Raw genomic sequence first — 16,919 nt, forward strand, 5'->3', positions numbered from 1 at the left:
CTGGGATAAAAGCGATGAATGGTGCAGGCTTTGTGCTGATGACACTGAGTTGTTAGGCACCAGAAAAGAGGAAGTGTAAAGGAAGTTGGAAGGATGAAGAGCTTTGGAAGACAAAGTACTGAAGATAAGTAAGAAGAAGACAGAATATCGGAGGTTTAATGATGATCAGGATCCTGATGTTAGCAGCAGGAAGAGCAGATACATTTAAATATCTAGGTGTCAGTGGTAGGCCAAAATGGAATACTACATGCAGAGATAACCCACAGAGTGCAGTGTGGATGTAACAATTAGAAGAAGCTGTCAGGAGTCTTGTGTGATTGAAGAATTGAGGAGAAGGTTAAAGGTCAGGATTTTAAAACAACGGTAAGGCCAGTAATGGTATATAGGCAGTGAAAGGAGCGCAGGAGAAGTTAGACGTGGCAGAAATGAGAAGGTTGAGATGGATATGTGGAGTGACAAGAAAATTACAGAATATGAATTGAGACAATTAGAGGGGCAACAAAAGTGGGAGAGACATCCAAGAAAGGACAGGAAAGTACGTTGAGGTGGTATGGACACGTGATGAGGAGATACCATTAATATGTGGACAAAAGACTGATGGGAATGGAAGTCCAAGGGAAGAGAAAGAGAGGGAGGCCAAAGCAGAGGTGGATGGATAAAGTTAAAGAAGATTTGAAGGAAAAGGGACTGACTGGCAAGGAGGCACAGGACTGAGCTGAATCAAACACATCGAACCCGTATAGAAGTGGAAGAAGAAGTAGATGGCACTACCTAGTGGCATATTCGAGGACTGCATCCTACTCCTGATACATTGACAAATTCTGTGAATTTTTGCATCCCTCTTTCTATATCTGGCTGCTTTTTTTCATCTTCTCGCCTTCTTCTCCTCAACAGAAGTTAAACTGCACATCTGCAGAGCGTGTAATTCAATACTGATTCAGGAACTGAATAGTTACACGTCTTATAGGTATCTCCTATTTTTTTTAACATAGTGACTCCATCATATTTATACTGAATGAAGCTTTCGGTGTTTCTATTCAGGTTTGTCCAATACTCCTAAAAGCCTGAGGAGTTGTGCAGGGGTTTATACCGGACATTAGTAGCCAGAGTGGAGCACCAGCCATTGCTCACATCAAGCTGAACTGCTTCTGCTGGTTATTTTCTGAGAGTCTAAAGGGAGTACCTTCATTAAAGGAAGATCAACTTTGTCGGCAGAACAAACCAAGGACCCAGGGGAGTTCAAAGTGCTCGACCCCCTTTCCATTGAATCAATCGCGATTTATTTTTCAGTCTGCTTTACGCTTGGTCGATGGCCTCTGACTCTGAATAAATATTAAAGAGGCACTGAACACCTCTTGTGTCGAGTAAAGGAGTCAGGGGAGCTTTGTGACTGCTGGTCACATTAATGCAAGTGTTCTTTCTCAGTTAATCGTGTTTCAAAAGCCAAGTCTGCTGTTGCGTAAGCAAAAAACACACACGCAAATGTCTGACATACTATAACATGAAAATGAATGAAAGACGTGGTGTTTCATCTCTGTGCTGTTTGGGACATAACTAGGAAAAGGCAGGTTATTGCTAATCTTCACACCTACAAAAAAAAAACAAAGCAGTCGCTGAAATTGCTGTTTGTGATATTTTGTCATTAGATGAATTAATAAAAGAACAATTTACTTAAATAAAGCATACCATATGCAGAAATTACAACGAATTGAGGAAGTATTCTCACCCCTTTACGTTCTGCACATTTTATGGTGTTGTACATTTCACATTAAATGGATGGATTTGCCAGTTTTGCCCATCGGTCTACACTCAAAGGCCCCTAATGACAAAGTGTCTTCAGAAATTTATCAAAAATCAAAAACTGAAATCTCTCATTTGTAGAAGTATTCAGACCCTTAACTCAGCACTTTGTAGAGGCCCCCTGGGCAGCAACTCCAGTGTTGAGCGTTCTTGGGCAAGTTTCTACAAGCTTTACATACCTCGATTGGGGTGGTTTATCTCATCTTCCAGGCAGATCCTCTCAAGCTCCATTAGAGTGGATGGGAAGTGTCTGTGACCTGCCATCTTCTGGTCTCTCTACACCTCTTCTATTAGGTTTTGGCAGGATCACTCAAGGACAGTCAGAGAATTGTCCCAAAAGCCACTCCAGCATTGTCTTGGCTGGATGCTTCTGCTCATTGCATGCTGGAAGGTGAACCATAGGGGGCATGCTTTCCATGCAGACCTGAAGTTTTAGAGCTCCAGTTTAGCCTCCTCAATAGCGGCTCAAAGCGTGCCTACAAACCATCTTCAGCATTTATTTTTGAACTTGAGGCCAACGATACTGCCCGGACTTCTCTGGAACTTGAGAAGGTTCAACACATAAAAAACAAACATGGCGTTTCAACTTTGAAGACAACACAGCTCTCTAGATACCACAGCTTGACCCCTATGTCTTCACTGGCATTCTACGTTTGTAACTGAGGCGGGGAAAAGGTTGGATATGCAAACTACAGATCAACCCGATTCTGAGACATGAATCATTCTACTTCAGGACGAGGCTCCATAAATCTATTTGTACCGATGTTAAGAAACTGATTGCAGCGATTAAACGAGACATAGCAGATGTTGCAGAATGCATGTCACACACAGAAACAAGAATGTCCGGGTTTGTGAAGACTCATAATGAATTTGTAATAGTTTCTAAAGAAATGGAGGTTACAATAAGCTGGCTGTCAGGTAAGATTACTGATTTGGAAGATAGCTCCAGACGGAATAATGTTAGACTAAGAGGGGTCCCAGAGGATTCAGATAATGCACAGCTGCCGAATACTTGCAAAAATGTGCCCTTTCGCCAGACTTTGAATTGCTGGATTTGACGAAAGATTGGTGCCATAGACTGCCTAAACTTAAACATGCTCCTGTGAAAGGTGAACCATTTAAACATGCAGACTCTTAATTCAGTGCTTTGTAGGAGCCTCCCTTCAGCAGCAATTCCAGTTTCCAGTCTTCTTGGCTAAGTCTCTACAAACTTTGCACATCTGGATTTGGGCACTTTATCCCATTCTTCCTTGCAGAACCTCTCAAACTCCCATTAGATTGAATGGGAAGTATCTGTAAAGTGCCATCTTCAGGGTTCTCCACAGATGCTGCATGGGGTTAAGTCTGGGCTTTGGCTGGGTCACTGAAGCACACTCAGAGATTTGTCCTGAAGATACTCCAGCATTGCCTTGGCTGTATGCTCCATCGTGCTAAGGTGGCAATCACACTGGAGTGTTTTTTTAAAGGAACACTCTATAGTTGGCTGCATTCATCGCTCTCTCGATTCTGACCAGTTTCCCTATCCCTACTGCCCCCACAGGAAGATGATGCCACCACCATGCTTCACTGTAGGGATGGTACTAGGCAGCTGATGAGCAGTGCCAGATCTCTGTCAGACAGAGTGCTTGGAATTCTGCCCACAAAGTTCAATTTTTGTCTCATCAGGCCACAGAATCTTTCCCTCATGCTCTCAGTCTCCTTTAAACTGTCTTTTATTTAAGAGTGGCTTTCGTCTAGTCCCTCAACCATAAACACCAGACTGATGGAATGCTGCTGAGATGATCATCCTTCTGACAGGTTCACCTGAAGACATCTGAAGCTCTGTTAGAGTTGCAAATGGGTTCTTAGTCACCTCCCTGGCTAAGGCTCCTTTTCACTGCTTACTCAGTTTGGCCAACTCTAGGAGTCATGGTGGCTCCAAACTTCTTCCATTTCACAAATATCAAGGCCACTCAATGGTTTGACTACCTTTCCTGATCGATGCTTCACCACAGTTTGATCACGGAGGCCTACAGAGAGCTCCTTGGACTTCATGGCTTGGCTTTGGTCCTGACGAGCCGGGTGGCTTGTAGGACCCTCACACAACAGGTGATGTCCAGTCAGTTCACTTTGCCACAGGTGGACTCCAATCAAGGAGAATTAAAGCCAACAGGATGACCTGACCATGACCTGGAGTGCCACAAAGCAAAGTGTCTGAACGCTTATAAAAATGAGAGGTGGCAGGGTTTGGCTTTTAATAAATCTGAAAACCTTTCTGAAAACTTTGTTGTCACTTTGTCATTGTGGCTTATTGAGTGTAGACAAAAATGGCAAATTTATCAACTTAAAAATTCAATCTACAACCAAATGAAGCTTGCAAAGAGTGAAGATCTCTTAAGGCACTGTATATGACTGAAAATACTGCTTCTTTACAAACTATTATTATCTTCTCATTAATTCCATTTTCAGACCCAACTCATGGTGCAGCCTAGAGTCCTTCCTTTATGGATACAACTCTCTCTTCAAAGGAGACTTTCGAATTGCAGTAAAAGATGAGTGGGTGTTCGCCGACATGGATCTTCTGCAGCAGGTAGTTGCTCCTGCTGTTCGGATGAGTTTAAAGCTTCACCAGGTAGTGTATACCTTTTAAGATGATTTCCTTTAAGTTCATCTGTTTGTCAACTTAAAGGTGTTTTTAAAGGTTGTGGATTAAAACACAGGAACAACGAAGAAATGTGCTCTGTATGTTTCAGTTTTATATTTCTCAATTAGTGTTATTGCCATGGATTGGGAGTCCCTGATGCACACAAGTCCCAATAAGTTCCAAAAGCAACTTTCTGTAATGCCCAGTAGAGGGGGATATCCCCATCAAACCCTGGCAAGTGACGAGAGAGCAACGTTGAATCCTTATAAAAAATTAAAAACATGCATTTTACAAAAATACTCTTTTCCAAAGTTGCCAGAAAAAGGCAGTCCAATAGCAAACACAGTCCCAATCCCAGAATGCAGAGACAAAAACAGAGCAAGAGGTCAAACAATTCCTTTACTGTCACAAAAGCACAAAGTAATTGCTAAAGGAACTCACCACCCACCTGGCGCATTCAGTGAACCACAAGCAACTCTGAGTTTTCTTCATTCCACTGGGGTGATGGGCAGGTGGCCCCACCTCTTGGGAGAACCGCCGACAAAACACAATAAACGTAAAGAAACCACATGATTGACAATACATACTAAACAGTGAAAAAGTAGACTTTTGAACCCCAGATGGCGGTAGGGTCGGACCCCTGGCTGAAACACAATTAGTTTAAGTCACAATGGACAACGCAAGTTAAAGTTCCTGAAGTTCATAATATTTTTTATCTGCTCTGCTGGTTTTTGATTTCACTACAGCATATTATTTCAGCAGCCTAATCATCAGACAAGTGTGTGTGTGTTTGTGTGTCCATCCACCTGCGAAATCTCTGTTATCTAACATTTATTATGAGATTCATAAAATTAGTGATATTTGTTGTGCACCACCTGCTGGAATGAAAAATGATGCATTTTATGACTACAATGCATTACGAAATACATTCCAATCAATGGCGCCCTGCAAACGTTAACGTGTGTCTGCCTGGTTGCTAGGGTTAGGAAGAAAATTTTTTGGCAAATGATGTGGTCCTGTTGGCTTATCAGGCTATGACTTCAGACATGCAACTGTGTGAAGCGGCTGAGGTGAGGATCAGCACCTCCAAGTCCAAGGTCATGGTTCTCTGCTGGAAAACAGTGGAGTACCCTTTTGGGGTTTTGGATGAGGTGTTACCTCAAGTGGAGGAGTTGAATTATCTTGGGATCTTGTTCATGAGTGAGGGAAGAAGGGAGCGGGAGATCAAATGGAAAATGTGAGCAGCATCCACAGTTCTGCAAATATTGTACCAGTCAGTTGTGGTGAGCAGGTTGGTCTACATTCCTGCCCTCACCTATGGTCTTGAACTGTGAGTAGTGACTGAAAGAACTTGATCGCAGATAAAAGCGGCAGAAATTAGTTTTGTTCACAGGGTGTCTGGTCTTAGAGATCAGGTGAGGAGCGCAGATATTTGGGACCAAAAGGGCCTGTTGAGGTGGTTCGGGTATCTCACTAGAATGCTTCCCAGACACTTCTTTGAGGAGGAGTTTTTCATGCATGACCAACCAGGCAGAGACCTCAGTGTGGATCCAGGACACACTGGAGTAATTATATTTCTTGGATGGCCTGGAAATGCCTCAGTATCCCCAGAGAGGAGGTGGCGGAGAATAGGAATGTGTGGGAATCATTGCTCAGACTGCTGGCCCCACAATCTGGACCCAAATAAGCATCAGTAAATGGATGGATGGATGGATTAAATTCACAATACCGATATATTTTTGAAACCAGGGAGGTTGTCTTCAGTTAACTGAACATGCTAGCTCTTTGGACATTTCCATATCTTTAACTAATGAATTAATTTCCTTTCTTTGATTTCTAGAGGGTTAGGAGAAAGATTAGGTGATCTAAATAAAATGTTCTAATGAATGTGTTAAGGATATGTAATGTATGCATTGTAAGGAAATAAATAAGTCGCTATTTAAATTTGAGGTTTTCGCTTTCAATAGACAGCTATTTAATTATGGAGTTGGTACGTTTATCTACCCAACTATACTTTGATTGCTTTCTTACCTGTTAGTACAGAGTCACATCTAATACTGTGCTCATTCAGAGAAATAACAGGCACAAAACCAACATGAAATTTTGGGGCGCCAACCCAGCAATCCCTGTTTTCTTCTAAGTCCAAACTAAAAACAAGCTTTTAATGGCGTAAAAGGAAACACATGGAATAAAGTGGTTAATATTAACTGAGCTGAACTGATTAACTGAGCTTTCTTGTCTGCCATCTTAAAGCTTCTGGTCACTCTGGATAGAAGAGAGGCTTCCTTCCGGACGGTCGACTTCTTATAAGTCAGTTGGAGCAGTTTCTTGGTACTGGATGAGGAAGAAGAGGTCAAGACAGTTAGTGGCAGTGCCCCCCTTACCCCCCCCCCCCCCCCGTCAGAGTGGTATCATATACCTGGGAAGAACTTGGAGGGGTGATCCTCTGACGAACAAGCATACTATCTATCTATCTATCTATCTATCTATCTATCTATCTATCTATCTATCTATCTATCTATCTATCTATCATGATCATCTGAGGGAATAACAGCCTTGCAAAGGGGCAATTTCTGAGGTGCCAACCTGGCTGTCTTTGTTTACTTTTAGTTCAAAACAAGACAGATGCATGGTGGTGTACAGGAAACAAAATAATCACCACACAAACCAAAGTGGCTGCAGTTAATCAGACTCTTTGGTCTGCTTTGGGAAACTTGTGGAGCTGCTTAGCTCTGGTCAATTCGTGCAGAAGTGATGCCTCCCTCTAGGTGGCTGCATTTTTATAGCCCAGAGATTAGAATGGGCGGAGTCTGTTGCCCTCAGTGGGCAGTTTCTTGATACTGTGAAGGAAGAAAGACAAGACAGTGGCACGTGATCCTCAGACGAGCATGCGTGACAGTACTTAGTAGGCTTGATATCTGCATCAGGTTTTTAACTCATGGAGTTCTAGTAACTATGGCCCATGATCAAAAATATCATTGCAATTCATGACTCATTCATAGTCTTAAAAATGAAATTATACATTCATCATTTTACATTTTTTTCTAGATGATTTTGCTTTAAAACCTGAATAGTAACATATCATTATAACTAGCCGTCATTCTGATTCAGATTCACTGGAGTGATTATTTCTCACCTAGCTGGTGTAAGTTTTAACATCTTTTCTTCCAGAACTGTTATGATATCTCCTGAAAGCTGAAGCAGACTCATAAATAATTTTGTTACTTCATTAAAAGCTGCCACCTCAAAATGCTGTCAAATGATTGCTTTTTCCCCATTTTCTCTACATCTTAACACCCGCTCTACACCCCCCCTTCTTCCCCAATGATTCAAGTAAGCGATTAATACAAAAGCTCTGAAATTGTAATTAAGTAGGTGAAAACATACAGTATGTAGGTGATACAAGTAAATTAAGGCCACATTTTCGACACTACTAGGCAAATGTACAGATTTGTATGGGGGGGGAGGCATTTTCTGGCATAAGCCATTTAAACAACCGTTTGGGGACCCCCAATCCAAACTGAACAAACAGGGTTTCAGTATTTCATCCCCAAAACAGGAAAACCACTTGGAGAACCATATTGGCTTTTTACAGCTTTGGGAGCTGAGATAGAAGAGGAGGCTCAACAGATTGACAACATTTATTCTACGCCGCATGGATCCTGTGATTGACTAATAGATAGATAGATAGATAGATAGATAGATAGATAGATAGATAGATAGATAGATAGATAGATAGATAGATAGATAGATAGATAGATAGATATTTTATTTTTCCCCAAGTAACAGAGAACTGCTACTGTCAATACAGGCCTGGAGCAGGCCTAATAGGCCTTGATTTCTTCTTTGAAGGCACCAGCATTAAGAATGGTTCATCAAAAGAACATTGGCACAGAGTGAATTACTTCTGTTGCTAACTCAGCCAGGATGATGTAACTTACTTTCTCTGGCTGTGACATGGATGAATTCAGTCCGCAGTTTAATGCCTTGATCACACATTTAGTTTTAATTATACTGGGCTTCCCTTTCTCATCACTACACATTCACAAAAATTTCTAGTCCCCCTCCCGCTTTTTCTACTCAATCTGATGAAACCCGTCCAGCATTAAAATAGCATCTGAAATGTGAGGTGTAAGCTGGCTTTCTGCAGCTGCCAAACATCACAGTACCCGAGTTTACCATAACTTGTTATGAGACATAATACTTCAAACAACTTTCATGAAAGAAAAAGAACATTTCTCATTATATATAGCCTGCCCAGGTCTGAATCCTTCCATCTTACTTTAGTCTTCACTTCGCATCTTCACTTCTTCCATCTCCAGTTGAGCTTGTGACTTTTATCCTTGCTCCGAATATTCGCCCTTTCACCTGATTTCATTTTCGGATGAGCAGCTCTTCTGACAGGGCATAATGGTGGAGCTCTTTAGGTGGCAGTGATTGGAGTGCTGCCAAGTGAATATGGGAATATCTAGTAAATCCCACTTCACATTTTTAAGAGCTTTTTTTTTTATATTCTCTGATGTTATAGACATAGGCCATCAGATCTTTTATTCTCACTGGGTGACATTTCTCAAGTTCGCTGCTTGTGTGACAGGCAGTTAAGGTGGGCCGGTGTGCAGGTCTGTGTTGACAGCAGCCTCTCTTCGGTTTAGTTTAAAAATTTATTCAAAAATGTATGGTAACGAGCCAGATGCCATATCTTAATATTACTAATAAATAACATTAATTAATTACGTTTAAACCATTAATAATAATTCTAAATACATTTTAAAAAGGGAACGAGAGCCTCTGTAAAGGCAGCCACATTGCATGGCACCTAAAAGTATGCTGTAAAACAAAACAAAAAAATAAACAAATACCGTAACATTGCATAAACAGGTAGCACCATGGCACAGCTGTTACGATTGTTGCTCTGTCTGAGCAAGAGACAGTGAAAAAGATTCTAATCAAAGGATCTGGATATAAAACATGGTAAAAAAAATGCAAGCAGGGGTTGACACCAAAAAGATGCCAGAAAAGAGCCAATCTTTCACAGAGCCAGAAACGTAAGTCAAGAATCAGAAAACTGTTGAGCAAAAAGAAAGCTAAGATACTGAGCTAAGAAACACAGGGAATCACACATTAAGTATTTTTATCTAAAACGTGAATAAATTAGCGTCGTATGCGCCGGAACTTACGGATGGCGCTGATGACGACACGCGTTCTGTACAAAATAGTGCTGCCAATAAGCAATCCGAAATGACATGGCAGGAAGATGATAACAGCTATTAAATTTTAAAGGAAGTCAGATAGACCAAAACTATCAAAATTGGATTCTGTGAGAATAAAAACCTCAGTTTAGTTGAAAATTGCAAAGGATAAAGCTGAAAACATGAATAAAATTTTACAAATTTTTCATTTGTTTTATTATATTTTGTCATTTTCCTCTGCCCTCTAATGCTTTTTTGGATCTTTGTACTTCTACTCTGATCCTTTTCACCACTATCAGTCTTGGCCATCACAGACAAATTGTGCGTTAATGGAATGCCACTGCTTACGATTAGGAAAATGTGGCATCGTTCTTCCAAGGTGCTTTTACCAGTGCAGTCAACTGCTCCAGTTACGCTAGGAAAACCAGACACTGCTGAAAATTACCTTTTTATGTTGGCATAAACCTGCGATGTTTTATGTATTTACACTCAAACATATGAAAACTGGGTGTAGCACCACACTGGTCGGTTAATGGCTTACAGTACAGCGGGCATGATGGAGTGAAGCTTGGCAGAGATATTCCTGAGCTGTTGGCCAGTTCCATGAGAAGCGACAACAGATAGTCAATATAAACTGACAAACAACTAAAAAAGGTTCTTCAGTATGAATACGCAGCATTGGTCCTCTTAAAAGGCAACGGAAATAGTCTGTACGTCATATTCATCTCTTCCGAGGTGTAATCTGTTTGTCACGTCAAAGCACATTATAACAACAGCTTGGTGATGTGAATTATTATACATATACATTTTCATTTAGCTGGTTTGGCTGTGTTTCCCATCTTCTACAAACTGTTGCATACGGACGGGTCAGAGTCATCCTAAATATATGCATGTTTTCGTTTATAAATCCAAACGTTTGATTGGAAAGCAGCGTTCACACATTTCAAGCCACTTTTTTTGTGTGTACTCCAGTTTTATAGACCTGACCCCTGGGGATTGTTAGTTCCCTGATGATGTTTGCAGTCAAATCTGCCACTGAAAAGGCCCCACCCACATGTCAGGTCAGGTCAGTCAGGCTGGGGAGCATGCACTGGTATAGCGTGTTGCCAGACCCACCACATGACGAAACAGCTCAGGATCTTGATTGCCAACCCCAATGGTAGAAACGCAGTCCATCCCACGCCAGAAATGTCCCCATATCTGCCACAGCCAGATGTTATGTGGGCATACCTGCAGCCTGGTCCAGCCGCTCAGGTCCTCAAAAATAAGGGTCCTGCGAGCCGGATTACAGCCATAGTACTGTGACTGACGCTCCCTCACAATGCAGTTAATGTGCCTCTTTCGGGACTCCATGAGCAACCGCTCATTCGACACAAAGTCAAACCACAGGGTATCTCCTAAAAACTCCACCCCTAATTTTCTCCAGTGTATACACTTTAAACATTCGGAGTTACTTTCTACTCAAGTATTCGGCAAAAAAGTATCGAGAGAGAGTGAGAAGGAAAAAGAAGCTGCACAACAGAGTTGACACTGAGATAAAACAATACTAAAATCGCTGTTATCAGTTCAAGAGCTCTATACCTGAGCTTAATAATTAATTGACATGTCTCACTGCCCTTCTGACTATCGCATTACTGCCCCACTCGCAGCGCCCAAAAGCCGCCTCTGCGCAGACAATCCAAGGAGATCTACTGGTGTGGTACTGTATGGAGACTGCTCTTGAGCCAAGGTACACTGCTGACCACCGACTGTTACCACAGTGCAAATCTGTGGACTATGATGGTTCGTGATGTGGGTCCGCAGCAATAGAGATCTCAATTACCATATATACTCGTGGATAAGTCAGGGCTTTATTTTACAGTATAATTTCTGGTATTTTATAATGTCGGTCATATAAGTCGAATGGAAAACTCACGCTATTGATCCAAGAGATTATGATATGCTAACGCCCACCTGAGAGAGTAACCATGGAGCACACAGCCTTTTTTTTCCTATGTGTTGTGTATACGTGACCACACAGTAATACCCGAACTATTCCAAAGTGACATTTGCACTGTTTTGTGTTTTTTGCATCTCACACCCTCATACACCTTTATCGTAAGAGTATCCCTTATCTACAATGGAGCGTTCGAACAGAAGAAAATATGAAGCTGTTTTTAAATTAAAAGTCGTTGACGCGGTGAAAGAAATTGGTAATTGCACTGCTGCAACAAAATTCGGTGTGTCTGGGGAAACTGATGCGAGATTAGAAGAGGCAAGATGATGTAAAAAAAAAAAATTAAGTGTCGCATTTTTGAATGGGCATATAAGTTGGGTCTGATTTTATGATTGATTTTTTGGGATTCAAGACCCGACTTATATGCGAATATATACGGTAAACTCCTTTGTGTGAAGCTCTAATTTTCTTCCTTTATTTCTTCATTGTTTCTTTCCACAGACCAAAGAAATGGTGTTTGCGCGACTGATGATTTGCAATTAGATTATTTCTGTGGGTGGGTATGCTCCCATTTAGGGCTGAGCCCTTCTTTGTCCCCTGAGCTATTATGATCTAAGATTAGTTTGGCCGTTTGCCTCTACCGAGTAAGGCATATGCATCAAATGAATAAAAAGATTTCCTAAACCAAAAGCTTGGACACACTGCAATGCCTAGTCTGCAATACGTCCAGTGAGTTTATGTGTTTCTTTATACAGGACCATTTCACTTGTCTTGAAGAGACAGAAGAACCCGAGGTTCTCTACGAGGCCATCAGTAATTATGAGAAAACGCTGGTTATTTGCCACGAGGGTGATCCAACTTGGCGACGAGCTGTGCTGTCAAACCGAGAGAATCTTCTCACTCTGAGACACATTGTGGATGATGGGACTGATGAGTACAAGATCATCATGCTCTACAAGCGCCATCTCAGCTTTAAAGTCATCAAGGTATGAGCCGGTTTTATGACCTCTTGGTGGAAAGCAGCTCACATTTTATAAAGTTTATCAACTTTTAACAAACTGATTCACTCACTGGAAGTTTCTTCCAAATTGGTTGCTCTTTTCCATAGAGAAGGTCTTCCTTTCTGGTGATTGTTTTTTGTATTTTACATTTACATAAAACTTTTTGTTACGATAGCTGGGTGGCTTAGCTGATTAGTACTGCAGCCTCATCTCTCCAGAAACTTGGGTTTGAATCCCACTCCAAGGACACACCAATATCCATGAGACCTGCCCAAGATTCGCGTGCGTGACACAGCTAAACATCATTGTTATATTGGAACCAGCACACAAAATATAACATTGATGCCCATGTGCCAAATTGACAACACTAGTTACATTATCGGGGTGGTGTGTTGGTGGTGGGGGTGGGTGTTTGGGGTTTCTGGCATTGTCACATTAGCGTGGTCTCACCCAGAGACGGTCAAAGCCCATTTTGAGCCCTACGTGGGGTTGACAGATGTCACCCCTCATTGTCCATAGTAGGTACTTGGTATTATTAAACTTTGACAACCTGAAGGGCGCCCCCCTCGGTGTCCAGAATGTGCGCTCCTTCGGTAGCTCAAATGGCGCCTGTTTGTGCATAGAGCATGGACTTTAAGGCACATGAGCTCCTTGGTGTATGGAGCTTGTGCACTTTAATTTTAGTAAATTCAGTATCATCAGAGCTTGGCGAATTGGGTACCCCTCGGGGTTACCTATATTTATGGTGCCTACTTATTATCATTATACTGTAGTTTGACAAATGGGTGGTGGGGTGTCTGGAGCACATGTGCCTTCAGTAACACAAACAGCACCCCTTTGTGCATAGACTGCAGATTTCAAGGCACATGGTGTACGGAGCTTGTGCACCTCAATTGTAGTAAATGGTGCACAGCAAGTAACTGCGCCCACTCAGTAACAACAGAGTTCGGTGACCAGGGTCCCCCCTTGGGTTTAGATTCAGTAATGGCACCTACATATTATCATCCTAGTTTGCTGAATGAGTGTGAGGTGGAGGTGGGTGGTATCCGGAGCACGTGCTCCTTCAGGAACACAAATGGCACCCCTTTGAGTACTTACCATGGAAAGATTATTACCATACTTCAACGACACTATTTGGTGGGGGGTGGGGGTCTCATTTAAGTTTAATAAATGGAGCCCCTCAGATATGACGGCGGCCTAGGCAGTACCTAATGGATTGACCGGCTCTGGTCCCGCCTCTTGTGACTCCACCCACAAAGCACATGGAACACATGTACACTAAATTTAAAGAGGCAGTACACAAAAATTAATGCAATCGTAAAAATACTTAAAAAAATGACGAATAACCGAAAACGGCAATTAAATACATAAACCCACGTAATTCCATAAGGCGCAGGACCAGTAGAAAATACACCAAACTTGCACATCTTCAGGTTTTTAAAAATCTTACCGTTTGCCCTTTTGCCACTACTTATATTTTGTCCTTTTTTTTAACATTGTCCTTTTGTAGTTTACGCTTTCAAACCATAAATCCCATATTTTTTGATATTTCGTTTACCAGTCGCTAGTCTACTCTGAGTCTGTTACTGAACAGTTTAATTTGCAAGATGTTTTCTAGTTCCCAGTTGAGTTTCTGTGTTGGCAGATACAGCCATTTTGATAGACTATTATTGTAAACTTAATTGAGCAAAGCATATAAATATCATCATGAGACTGAACCAAAAGAAAGACTCTTTTATGGCTCAGTTTATTTTGAATCCGCATGGCCTTGCGGGTTCCTTTTAGCGAGGTCATGACACCCAACTCACTTCCATTACGTTCAGCTTTCTGTGAAGCTTAAAGGAAGCAATTCTTTACCGTTAAGCCTAAACATGAATTTAGGAGCCTGTCTACTTCCAGCCCTATTACTTATCTTTTGGGTTACAAAGATAATTCCTTTCACTCAGAGTCAGAATGGAAAAAAAAATAGTCTCTTATTAAATTTTGATTGCTTCCTTGGGGCGGAGAAAAAAAAAGTCTCGTGTTACTAAGAAAAAGAAGGAGGGCCTCGTTTCTCACATGTAATGCAGAGAGCCGCCAGTTGTCTCTGCCACTTAACTGACTGCTACATGCATCTGAAGCGGCGAGTCTGATGGGTTTCTGTAATCCACTCCAGATGTTTATCATAATAATTAGAAAGTTAAATCCTACTGGTAGTTTTGCTTGGATTGCTTAATTGTGATTAAGGATGGGTGGTTGGAGCTGTCAAGTGAGATGTTAAATCTTATTTATAGTGCTGAGCAAGCTTACCTGCTCACTGTTGCCTCGTTTTTTTAAAAAAAAGGGTATTACAAATACTAAGCATGTTTGGGACCCAGGCCAGTACTTGTGTGGGAGACCATCTAGGAATAAGCTTGGGTTGCTGCTCGAAGAGGTGTTGGTGAGGCCAGCAGGGGACGCTTACCATGTGGATCACAATGTTCTGTACTATAAAAATGGTGCTGTCCTTTTGGATGAGATGTAAAAACTGAGGTCCTCACTCTCTGTGGCCATCCTTCATAAAGAGTAGGGTGTATCCTATCTCGCTTGGTCATTCTGGCCCCCTAATCATCCCCTGTCTCTAATTGGCTATATCAGCACTTTGCTGCCTAACAGCTAATGTGTGGTGAGCGTGCTGGTATAAAAATGGCTGCCATCACATCATCCAGGTGGGTGCTACACATTAGTGGTGGTTGAAGTGGCTCCACAATCACTGAAATGCTTTAAATAGTGAAAAAAGTGCTATATAAATGTAAAGAATTATTATTAAATACGTAATAAACAAGTACTAGAGACAAAAATGGGAAGGTCCACTATGAAGACTCTTAAAAAACACCGCTGACTAGAAGCCTGCAACAAATCAATTCATTTTTTTTATTCATTGAGTGATGGCTCTGTGAAAAGTTCACAGGTAAAACACAATTATTATATGTTTACAAATGACCAAAGACGCAGATGTGTTTAAACGCACAGAAAAACAAAGCAGTCTCAAAGTTGATATATCTTAATATGGATCTTATATACTGTATGGATATTAATAGGCACTTTCCCATCACAAGAACTTTGAAGAAACTCAGAACTTTTGTAGCATTCCCACCATAGGACCTTGGGCCATTTGTAGCTCCTGGTCCTTCTCTTAGCTCCTACTTGAGGGTATGGACTTTTCGTTCAACCAGAAACTATCGTGGGCGGGGCTCAGAGGATGAATTGTGCTGATTGGTTGACCGCAAGATTGACGCCATCTTACAAATCTGTTACTTTGGTGAGTTATCGGTGAAGATGGAGTGCTTCGTAAGGTGTTTTCCCAACGTAGAAATCTGTTTTCAAGATCTCATGAGCTTCTGTACAGATGAGAAATGAGGCACATTCATTCAGAAGTTCATGGGGGACACCCAACACTCCCACTTTTTACTTTGATTCAGTGCATGGCGTGGCACACCAGGCTGGTGGCTATAAAAAGTGACGTGGCATTACTGGGGACACCCCGACCTTACTGCCCTAAAACAGTCACAGCTTAAGATTATGGCTTCAATGCAGTGCATAACGATAAGCACCAGAAAGTTGGCGATGAAGAGCTATGTGATGAGAAGTGTGGCACAATCGGGAGTTCAGAGGGATGATTAAGATTTCACAGGGGAGGTTATTGCTTTGATGTAGTACATAACGTGGCACACCAGGAAGTCGACAATGAAGTGTGATGTGTGACACGATCAGGATCAGGTTAGAGGGGACACCCTCACCTTGCTGCTTTGAAACAGTTGCAACTTCACGGGGGAGCTTATTGCTTTGATGCTGTGCATAAAGTTGCATACCAGGAAACCGGCGATGAAGAGTGAAGCAATGCAAACTGTAGCACAATCGGGAGTTCACGGGGGGAGATTAGTATTTGCTATAGATATGTTGAAACAGTGATCGGGCGATGCAGTGGCCAGAGTTCATTTTGGCAATCATCGGTGGCTCCTTGGAGATGTAAGAAGGGGACACCACATGAAGGGGACAGTGAAGAGTGTGGGAGCACCCGTGGGCAAACCCCATGTAATGATTTTCAAAAAGAAAACAAAACACGATTAATTGCGTCAACAAAGACATCTTTTTCAGATGGGAAACTGGTATTTACCGATAAGAAAATGTCGGGAGCTTCCAGTTCTGTGGACTTCTGGCAGGAGAAGGCAGGTCCAGGCGGTCAGACACTGGAAGTAATGTCAGTGGTGGAAAAGCCGTTAATCTTCCGATCTGCAGAGGGAGGAAAGCAGAAGGCATTATCACGCAGTGCTAACCCCTGGAGTGGTGGAGAGTTACGATCACCAGAGACTTAAACTGGATTCATAAACAGGATTTATAAAACACAAGAA

General features: G+C 41.8%; 1 protein-coding gene across 2 annotated transcripts in view; it reads left to right on the top strand.

Annotated features, from left to right (window-relative positions):
* The window catches only part of pcnx2 (pecanex 2), a 295,416-nt gene that overhangs the window by 242,485 nt on the left and 36,012 nt on the right, over positions 1 to 16,919 (top strand). For both annotated transcript variants that reach the window (XM_051919361.1, XM_051919362.1), the window contains 2 exons: positions 4,249 to 4,411; positions 12,304 to 12,534. In XM_051919361.1, coding sequence (XP_051775321.1) covers positions 4,249 to 4,411; positions 12,304 to 12,534 — 394 coding nt within the window. The remainder of the gene's footprint in view (positions 1 to 4,248; positions 4,412 to 12,303; positions 12,535 to 16,919) is intronic.

Source organism: Erpetoichthys calabaricus, chromosome 15 (assembly GCF_900747795.2).
Source record: "Erpetoichthys calabaricus chromosome 15, fErpCal1.3, whole genome shotgun sequence".
Classification (NCBI taxonomy): Eukaryota; Metazoa; Chordata; class Cladistia; order Polypteriformes; family Polypteridae; genus Erpetoichthys; species Erpetoichthys calabaricus.